We start from the raw sequence: 10025 nt of genomic DNA on the forward strand, positions 1-10025 counted from the left end.
TACCCCCTCAACATGTCTTGAAGTTCTCCAGAGGCCTGGTAATGAACTACTCATTAATTCAGGTGTGTTGACCCAGGGTGATATCTAAAACCTGCAGGACACCGGCCCTTGAGGCCTTGGAGTTGCCCACCCCTATTGTATAAGATATATATAAGATAAAGCTCCTTGAATAGCATTGTCTAAATCTAATTTCTTGTCATTTCATTAGTATTTATACTTAACAGCAATTCTCTTCTCTTTCCCCTCACCCCCCAACCACTCACTGCAGGTGGCTGCCCCTTGCTGAGACTAGTTGTGCCAGTGATTTTTTCCTATTCAAAGGGAGTTTTTTCCTCTCTACTGTTGCCAAATACTTATTCATAGGGGGTTGTTTGATTGTTAGAGGGGTTTTTCTAGTATTGTAGGGTCTTTACTTTACAATATAAAACACTCTGAAATGACTGAAATGACAGTCCTGTGGACTGTGATGTCATATTTGTTACAAATTCTGTCAAAAATGACATTTTTCGCGTCATTGGGACTTTACACCTAGATACATTGGGGTTATATAAAAGTCACTTTGCCAAAAAAAAAAACTGATTGGGGATCTACCTTAAGACTAAAACGTTCTTTCTGGCTCAGAACGACTTATGATGTATTTATCCAGGTTAAACGGCTCGTTGACAGTAAAAGTGTGTTGTTGTTTTTTTAAAGAGAAATCTGGCCAAGAGGGTAGCAGAAATTGAGAATAAGTCATTTCATTATTTTAAAAATAACTCCTTCTTAAATCCTGTAGACTATAAGATAATTACCCAAAATAAATAAGGATATTGAACATTTAAAAAATGTAAAACATCAGGAATAACCTTTTGGGGGCAGATGATCATTTTTATATTAAAGTCTTTTTGGAAATCTCTCTGTGCATACATTCAAAGCTGGTCTGTGAAGAGAAGTGGGATACGTTCACTTCAGCTTCACGTTGCACACATCACATTTGGCTTTGCTTGCTTGAAAAAAAAAAATCAGAACATTTTCATTAAAAAATATTCTTTGTCAATCATTTGCCTTCTGAGGCGTAAATAAACACACGTAGGAGGGATCGATAGGGCGGTGTACCCGTACCGTACACGTTTTATTTGCTCCTGCATGCCACTCTGACCAGACACTCTTGGCGCAGACCTTGAGAGAATTAAACGTGGTTCCCGCAGCACTCAGCAGCCCAGGACGTGTGGATGCACTTTTACTTCAGAGATGGTAAACACAGGGTTTCCTCTGGTGTGACCTCGCGTGTTTTCTTCCCGGCTGGCCCGCCTCTGCCTCCGCCTCCAGCTGCAGCGCACAGACTGAGCTCCGTCCAGAGCGCCACAGCTGCCCGAAGGAAAAGATGGGATCCGCAGGACACTTGAGCTTAGTGCTGCTGCTTGCATTTCTGCTGGGGCTTCATCACTCCTCAGGTTTCTGGATCGTCAACGTTGTCTTTCCTCCCCCAGCCAAACCTAAAGTACCCAGCAACAGCACTCCTCCACTTATTATCGGTAAGTACAGGGTCTGTCTGTTTGTTAATATGTATGGAAGATTAAAATATACTGCTGTGATATATACCCGAGATTTATTGTTGATTTAGCTGGACATCTATGCGGAAACATGTAGCACGAAGGTCCAGTACAGTCGGGGGGTGGGGGTGTTTTTAGGTCACACACAGCACTCTGTACATTTGACCCTGCAGGCAATATCAGTGTTTTCTCATCAGGAAAGCTTTAGGGACACAATTTAGTGACTGTGCTTTGGATAAACCTCCACGCTCAAACTGAAAGACTATTAAACCTGTTCTTTTCCTACATATAATTTAAAATAAATCGTCCTCTCTATCTCAAGAAATTTCTTTTAAAGTTCAGCTTGCCTTTTTATGAAATCTCAAACATCCAGAGAGAGACATTTTCGCCTCAGAATTTGAAGAAGTGGTATTTTTATTGTCTTTGATATGATGATGTTTAAACACTGGACTGACCAGATCGCAGAAGAACTGCTGTGTACGCGGTGCAAATAGTGTAGCTGGGTAACGGTAAATCATGCAGCTTCTCCTGTGGGTCAGGGGTCAGTTTCGCAAATTCAGAAACAGATCCAGATATTTGCATTTCACAAAACTGTCTGCTATGTCAAATACACCTTATTTGCTGAATTCTGGGTAAATTAAGGCTAAAAGAAAACATGTGACCACATCAAGGTAATCATCGTAAATCACCCACCCCGGGATAAAGTGTTTTGGTAGGTTTTGTGCTATTAGAAATTAGATGATGTTATCCCTTTTAGGCTTACACTGTACCATTTCCCTCTTTCTGCTGCTTGTGATTCACAGTTAGCAGTCAAAAAGTCATCGTCCAGTCAGGGATTTGTGCAGTCTACTGCACAGGAGCTCCAAGTAAAGGACAGGCAAACAAAATGAGGAGATTTTGACTAAAAGGAGATAAAGAAAATGCTTTGAGTTCTACATTGATTGCTTTAAGTGAACCAATCGACTGACATTTATTTAAACTCAAAAAACAATGTGACTAAACAGCACTAACAGTTTTACCCATGACTTCAATATGATTTTGTGAAAAAAGTAAGTGAAATAAGTGGAAGAGATGGGTGTAGAAATGTCCTTACCTATAAAAAAAGGCAGATTACTGTCGGCTCGTTTCAAGAAAGACTGGTAGGTGTCAACCGACAGCTTTGACAAGACCTTAAAAGTGTTCAGCGAGAGTAGAAGTACCAAAGAGTCAACATGAAACACCTGCAGAAATCTCTGCAACTTCCTGAAATATATCTTTAACACTGAAAAAGAATGGTGGTTATGGAAGGACAAAGAAAGGAAGCAACCACTCAAAATGAAAAACAAAAACAAACAAACAAAAAAAAGCGTTGCTGAAATTTTAAAGTTTGCAAAATGCCACCTCGATGTTTCACATCACCTATTTAGCAGTCGTCTTGTGTGCAAAGATGCTAAGTCTGAAGGAATAAAGGCAACACATCATCACAACTCTAAGGCATGGTGGAGGGAGCATCCTGGCATGGGCCCTGTACTTTGAAGCAAGTTCAACATTACCAGGTCACCTTTCTTTCTCTGGTTTCAGCATTAGCAATCAGGCTAAGCCGTCGATCAAAGGTGATTATGAGCTTGATAAGTTAACCCAGGATTTATCTATCGAAGCACGAGTGTGTTCGCATGAAAGGGGCGATATCTGGGAGCAGAGCAACTGATTCAGGTAAAACTATGTTATTATAAGAGGTTAACCACATAAAAGCAGTGATGTGAGCGACTGCAACATGAAAGGAATCAGACAGTAAATTACAGCACTGAAAACACCTAAAGTGTGTGTTTGTGCTATAAGTGCTCTTTCATTAAGTCATAAAAGAACAGATGTATTATAATTGTTATTACTCATATTTAGATAAGCAAAAGATAGTTTTAGTTTTTATCATTTTCAGCTGCAGCCCTGGTGATGTTTAAAGGTCTGAGAGCAACCAAAGAATAAATCTCAGACCTTCCCAACCGCAGACGTTTCCTTCTTAAAGTGAAAATGAGATCATTAATATAACAACATTAGATAAATTGGATTCCACTGTTTGTTTTTGTTTTGTTTTCTAAATTGTAGTGTGGTTTTTATTTCCAACTTAAATTATATAACTCTTTAATGTGGCAGGAAATTAGCTTATCAACATCTGGTCTCAGGATCCTCCAGAGCAAAGCAGCTGTGCACATTTTTTAATTGCAAAACAGGAGACAGAATATTGACAGGATATCAAGGAGAAACAGAAAAACACAATAAGACAGAGTGTAGGTAGGGGTTATTATAGCTTTGTATTTTCTAATTAGTTTTAATTTTAATTTTATTTTGACCTGTTGTTTTGAATTCTGACTGAATTCTATATATATGAAATTTAACAAAATTGAAAAATAAAATACAAAAAAAAGTACAGGATAGTGTATACTGTTTACATTCCCAAATTTAGTTGCAGATTTTAATTCAGTCTCTCTCCAGTTCCTCAATGTTCCCAGTCTTTAATCTCAACGTTCCCAGTCTTTAATCTCAACCCCCCCAGTCTTTAATCTCAACCTCCCCAGTCTTTAATCTCAACCTCCCCAGTCTTTAATAGCTCCAGAAGCATCTTCCAAATGTCAAAAAATTCTGATGATCTTTTCCGAAAAGTATAGTTTTTATTTTTATTTCCTATGACCAGTGATCTATAGCAGTGGTTCCCAGCTCTCTGAGCTGGTGACTCTTCATCATGCAAAAAGTCACTCTGCAAACTCTTATCACAGCTTTAATTAATGAATAATCTCTTTGATTTCTTTCAGTTCAATTAAATGATTCCTCAGTTTCATGTTTCATATTTCATACAATATGAAACTGAAGAAGTCAGAGAGCTTCTGATTCCTTCTGATGACACGCAATCTGTAAAAAAAAATATGATTAGGATCATTGATTTATGACAGCTGTCTGGGAAGTCCATCAGTTCATCAGTTCTTTGTTGCATGGTTGTTAATAGACCTCTCTGCATTGAATCATACCTGTTATTAATCTCTGTCTCTCTTCCACAGCATGTCTTAATCCTGTTTTCCTTCCCTCACCCCAACCGGTCACAGCAGATGGCTCCGCCCCTCCCTGAGCCTGGTTCTGCCAGAGGTTTCTTCCTGTTAAAAGGGAGTTTTTCCTTCCCACTGTCGCCAAAGTGCTTGCTCATAGGGGGCCATTTGATTGTTGGATTTTTCTCTGTATGTATTATTGTAGGGTCTACCTTATCTCACAAAGTGCCTTGAGACGGCTGTTGTTGTGATTTGGCACTATATAAATAAAATTGAATTGAATTGAATTGAATTGGAAGTTTGCTGAACTTCGGCAGCAGTTTGCAGTGCTGTGTATTGGTCCCACTTTTTCCTGCAGTACAATTAACATTTGACACACTGTTGTGTTTGCATGTGCCCTCCTGCTCAGTACCGGGGAACCTGGGGAACCGTCTGGAAGCCAAAATAGACAAGCCGTCGCTGGTCCACTGGCTGTGCTACAAGAAAACTGAGAAATGGTTCCCACTGTGGATCGACCTCAACATGTTCATACCCATAGGTGTGGACTGCTGGATCGATAACATCAGGTGAGACCTGCTGTCTGCTCTCACATCCACGTTTAAGCAGTTTAACAACACCTTTGATCTACAACTTTGCCTTACTGTAGGTGACAGCTGAGGAACAGACTTTTATGTTATGCTTACGCTTGTCAGTTTTGTTTATCTTTAGTCAGGTTTTTCATCACTGAATACATGTTTTGCAGAATTTGAAAACTTAGCCATGTGTTTCCACATTTGTGCGTCCTGCAGACTCGCTTACAACAGGACAACTCGGCGGTCATCCAACTCACCCGGGGTGCAGGTGCGAGTGCCTGGATTTGGGCAGACCTATTCCATTGAATATCTTGACTATAACAGACTGGCTGGTGAGAAAAATACATCTGTGTTGGTAAACTGGTAAATTTGGGGGACTAGTTTCTGACATCTTTTAATGTATTTCTACACTGAGTAACAGAGAAATGTTTAATGGTCATGAAGGCAAAAATATAAAGGAACATGTAGCCCAGTGCTTTATTTCCATACTAGATTTGGACTCTTAAACTGACCGAGTCTGCTACTGTTCTCTGAAGGTTACTTTTACACCATGGTGGAACATCTGGTCAACGTGGGCTACATCCGAAACGAGACCGTCCGCGGAGCACCGTATGATTGGAGAGTAGCTCCTAGTAAGTCTGTATTATTTTTATGTTAAGAGAGAAAGCACGGTGCTTTGCATGTGTTTGCTTACGAGTATACAAAAGAAGTTTCCTGAGCAGCTCAGCTTCTGCTGTTTTTTCTTTTTTTTTACTAATTATGCCACGCAGGGGGGGTCAATGATAAAAATCTACATTACTAAAGAACATTAACTTATGCTTTTATTTAATCATGTATTAAAGTCATGTTACTTTTTTTAATACAATAGGAGCAATTTTCAGATGTGCTTCCTAGTATAGTACAGATAATTGTGGTAATTACTTTGACTTTTAATGTCTCCCAACTTCTGAGAAGAAAAGTCTTCACTAGCCACTTTAACAACTATATACTTCACTATGTTCTTCTGCAAGTTGCTGACTTTAGTGCTGGAAAGGTGAGTTTGTTATGTCGGTGGGAGAAGCAGGATTGAACCAAGCGATAAAGTTGTCGGTCGAGAATACTAATATATGCTGATGCTACAGTATTGTACACCCCATAATTTGGTAGCGTGTAGCAAATATAACTTCAAGTATTTGTTTTCTGTGTGACTTTGTTAGATTCTTACATTGCTGTAGAGGAAGTTTGGCGCATTCTTCACATTATAACAACTCTTCTTGAAGTTTTTGGGCAATTGTTTTTGATGTCCTGCCACATTTTAATCAGGTTGAAGTCAGACAAATGGTTTCACATTTGACTCTAGAATACTTCTATATATAGAGTTCATGGTTGACCCAACTACTGAAAGGTACCCAGGTGCTATGGCTGCAAAACAAGTCCAAATCATCACCTCTCCACTACCACTGGATTCAGTTGAAAACATTTAATATGAGGGATTTGTGCTGATATGTTGTATTTGGTTTATGCTACATGTGATGCTGTGCATTATGGTCCATATGTCCACTTTTGTCTTATTTTTCTAAAGGACATTGTTCCTGAGGTCTTTGCTCAGATGCAACTTTGCAAACCTAAGAAGAGGCTTTCTGTTGGCAATCAAGCCAAACTTGAACAGCCTTTTTTTAACATGCTGACTGAGACCTGTAGAGTCTGAGATGTAGCTCCTGGGGTAAATTTGCTGGTATGTAGATATCATGAATGTTTTCGTCTTCTCACTGTACAATGATGGACTTCAGACTGTATGGGAATGGCCTTATTGATTATTGCTGATATATTTCCTCCTTATGGGCGATCGTGGCTTAAGAGTTGGCAGTTCGCCTTGTAATCGGAAGGTTGCCGGTTCGAGCCCCAGCTTGGGCAGTCTCAGTCGTTGCGTCCTTGGGCAAGACACTTCACACGTTGCCTACTGGTGGTGGTCAGAGGGCCCGGTGGCGCCAGTGTCCGGCAGCCTCGCCTCTGTCAGTGCGCCCCAGGGTGGCTGTGGCTACAATGTAGCTTGCCATCACCAGTGTGTGAATGGGTGGATGACTGGATATGTAAAGCGCTTTGGGGTCCTTGGGGACTAGTAAAGCGCTATATAAATACAGGCCATTTGTCATTGTGTTAACACATATCTGAATGCTGCAGACCATCAAACTGCCAAAATCTCAATAATCAAATGCTCTGATTAGCAGCGCCTGGCTGCTATTTATCCTATTAATTCCACTGGAAGTAAAAGGAGTGTATTTTGTTTTTCACACACTGCTTCTGCATGTTGGTTTAGCTTTTTAAAAATATATATTGACACAGTGTAGCATATCACAGGTTGCTTTTCATCTGAGGTTGCAGTTACCTCATTTTAATACCTGCTAAGGACCACGTGATTTTTATTTACCAGCTGGTTCTTAGAGCTAACCCTAGAGAGAGGAGTGGATTTTCTTTTAGGACACCAAAACTCTAAAACAAACTCACTAGTTTTTATTCACACACTGACTGTGAGTACATTTGGTGTTGCATGTCCTGATTGTGGCAGCAGGTTCTCAAGTTATTTTGACCAGATGCAACCAAATTTTAATTACACTACATAATGACGTTTGATGTGCACCTCTTAAGGTTCTTGCTGTGAGCCTGTAACGTTTTTATTTCCCTTCGTCCCCCCACAGATGAGAATGCAGAGTACTTAGCAAAGCTGCAAAACCTGGTTGAGGAGATGTACAACCAGTATCAGGAGCCTGTCTACCTGGTGGGACACAGCATGGGATGCCACTATGTCCTCTACTTCCTCAACCAGCAGCCTCAAGCCTGGAAGGACAAATACATCAGAGGCTTCATTTCTCTAGGAGCGCCATGGGGGGGTGCAGTAAAAGTACTCAGGGTCCTGGCTTCAGGTAATGATAAGAACGCACAGAACAGAATACAGATGGAGGGGCTAGAAAGCGGTGTGAACCTGAAACTCTTTACAGGAGTAAATGATGGCCTCTCGATGATTTCGAACCTAAAGATTCGGGAGGAGCAGAGGATGGTAACCACCAATGCGTGGATGCTTCCTGTAGAGGGCATTTGGCCAAGTGACCACGTATTCATCTCCACGCCGAACTTTAACTACACTACAAAGGACTACCAACGGTTTTTCAAAGACATTGATAATGAGGAAGGCTGGTAAGAAACAGTTTGGTTGGTTTGGTTGGTTTTAGAAAGTCTTGATTGCCAAAAGTTAAAAAAGCAGACCAGAAATTGTATAGTACCAGTGGTCATCTGTATTTACTGCTTTACCTCTCCTTTGAGAGCAGAAAGTGTGAAATTTCTGGGCTCTTTGTCTTCTACTTCTATTTCTATCTAAATGGTAGCATCTTGCTTTTTCTTGAACTATACCTTTTTAGCATATAGATCAAATACTTCTCTTTTTGGTGTATTTTTTCTAATAGCAAACAATGATCATGCCCTCTTGTTGGCTCCAGGTATATGTTGGAGGACACCAAGAACCTCACTAGTGATCTCCACACTCCTGGCGTCGAGGTATGGTGTATGTATGGCATGGGCCTTCCAACTGCCGTAACAAACATCTACGACGAGGTCTTTCCCAACGGGGACCCAGTGGACTTTGTTTATGCCGATGGAGACGGCACGGTGGACACGTTCAGCATGAGTTTATGCAAACGCTGGGTGGGGAAGCAGGAGAAGCCCGTCCATATCACAGAGTTCAGAGGGCTGTTCCATCTGGATATGGTGTTTCACGAAAAGGTGCTCAACCAAATCCAGGACATCCTGGAGGGCAAATCGGACACACCCACAGAGGTTGATGTCAGAACTGACACTGAATACAGGCGTTCAGGAGTTTGAAGCCATTTACAGTGCTAGAGTCTCACATAGGTGACTTTTGAGCCAGATCAAACATCAAGCTTAAAACAAATACCAGTACCGTCTCTTATCTCAAGCAGGTACAACAGCTCAAAACCAATCTGGACTTGGGGAGAATCTATCACTGACCCCCCCCCCCCCCCCCCCCCCCCCCCCAGCAAATAGTCCTGACCACTTTATCTTAACTAAACGCTGCTGACTCAACAATGTGGGTTTTAACCCTGACCTGATTATTACTAAACTGAGGTCATGTGTTTAGTTACCTTACGTCTGAAACTTGGTGGCAATTATGGAAATATAATAATCACAGTAATTAAAAATGTAGTAAGAAATTTTTATGATGGTTTTAGTTTTCTTGTTTTCATCTGTGTCCTCCTGTTACATCATCATTATCATTTTATTATTTTCATGCATAAAGACCCAATAAATATGAGACATTTTGTTGTGTGAGATTATTGGATTATTCCCTCAGAAACTTTGTTTTTGATAAGTTATGAGCAATGATCATGAATATTTTTTGAAGTGCTGTTGTGTAAACAGCCGTCTGAATGGTTCACCTTAAAATTACAGCATTTAAGGTCACAAAAGTCCACCTGTGTGGGTCACTTGTTTGGTTCCAGTACAAAAGTCAAGCCTTTATCTCATCTGTTGTTCGACAGCATCTGCTGCTGTGGACTCTTGACTCGCTGAAGTTGCGTTACAGCCAGGTGTAGTGTCAAAATAGTTGCCCCCGTCAGAAAGTGCCTTCCCATCCTCAAGAGAGCGCAGAGGAGCAGGAGCCACGGCGCGTTCATGACTGAAAGAAGAGTTCGCGACTCCTCTTTCAAAATAAAGTCTGTCCTGCAATCAAGTGTTTTAAGAAATAATCTGGATAATTGTGGTCAATATAATTTAATTTCCTTTATGTTAACTGCAGAATTTTAAACTGTAAGGAACACATAATGCTAATCTTTAGACAAAGCTAAGATTCATAGACATATATATTATTATTCTTTTTTTTCAGGAGTCATTGTGCAACAATTATGTACATGCAGGAC

General features: G+C 40.5%; 1 protein-coding gene across 1 annotated transcript; it reads left to right on the forward strand.

Annotated features, from left to right (window-relative positions):
* Positions 1 to 51: 51 nt before the first annotated feature.
* Positions 52 to 9603, forward strand: lcat (lecithin-cholesterol acyltransferase). Its single transcript, XM_082540535.1, has 7 exons — positions 52 to 1514; positions 4956 to 5112; positions 5335 to 5450; positions 5655 to 5750; positions 7794 to 8018; positions 8094 to 8289; positions 8589 to 9603. The coding sequence occupies exons 1-7, from the start codon at positions 1364 to 1366 to the stop codon at positions 8968 to 8970; spliced, it is 1323 nt and encodes a 440-aa protein (XP_082396661.1). The 5' UTR covers positions 52 to 1363; the 3' UTR covers positions 8971 to 9603.
* Positions 9604 to 10025: the final 422 nt, after the last annotated feature.

Source organism: Aulonocara stuartgranti, assembly GCF_965226115.1.
Source record: "Aulonocara stuartgranti genome assembly, chromosome: 7".
In the NCBI taxonomy this organism is placed as follows: domain Eukaryota; kingdom Metazoa; phylum Chordata; class Actinopteri; order Cichliformes; family Cichlidae; genus Aulonocara; species Aulonocara stuartgranti.

Coding starts and splice junctions, on each gene's coding strand:
- lcat (XM_082540535.1), top strand. CDS start 1,364: ATGGGATCCGCAGGACACTTGAGCTTAGTGCTGCTGCTTGCATTTCTG. Junction 1,515..4,955: donor CACTCCTCCACTTATTATCG/GTAAGTACAGGG, acceptor CCTCCTGCTCAG/TACCGGGGAACCTGGGGAAC. Junction 8,290..8,588: donor ATTGATAATGAGGAAGGCTG/GTAAGAAACAGT, acceptor TGTTGGCTCCAG/GTATATGTTGGAGGACACCA.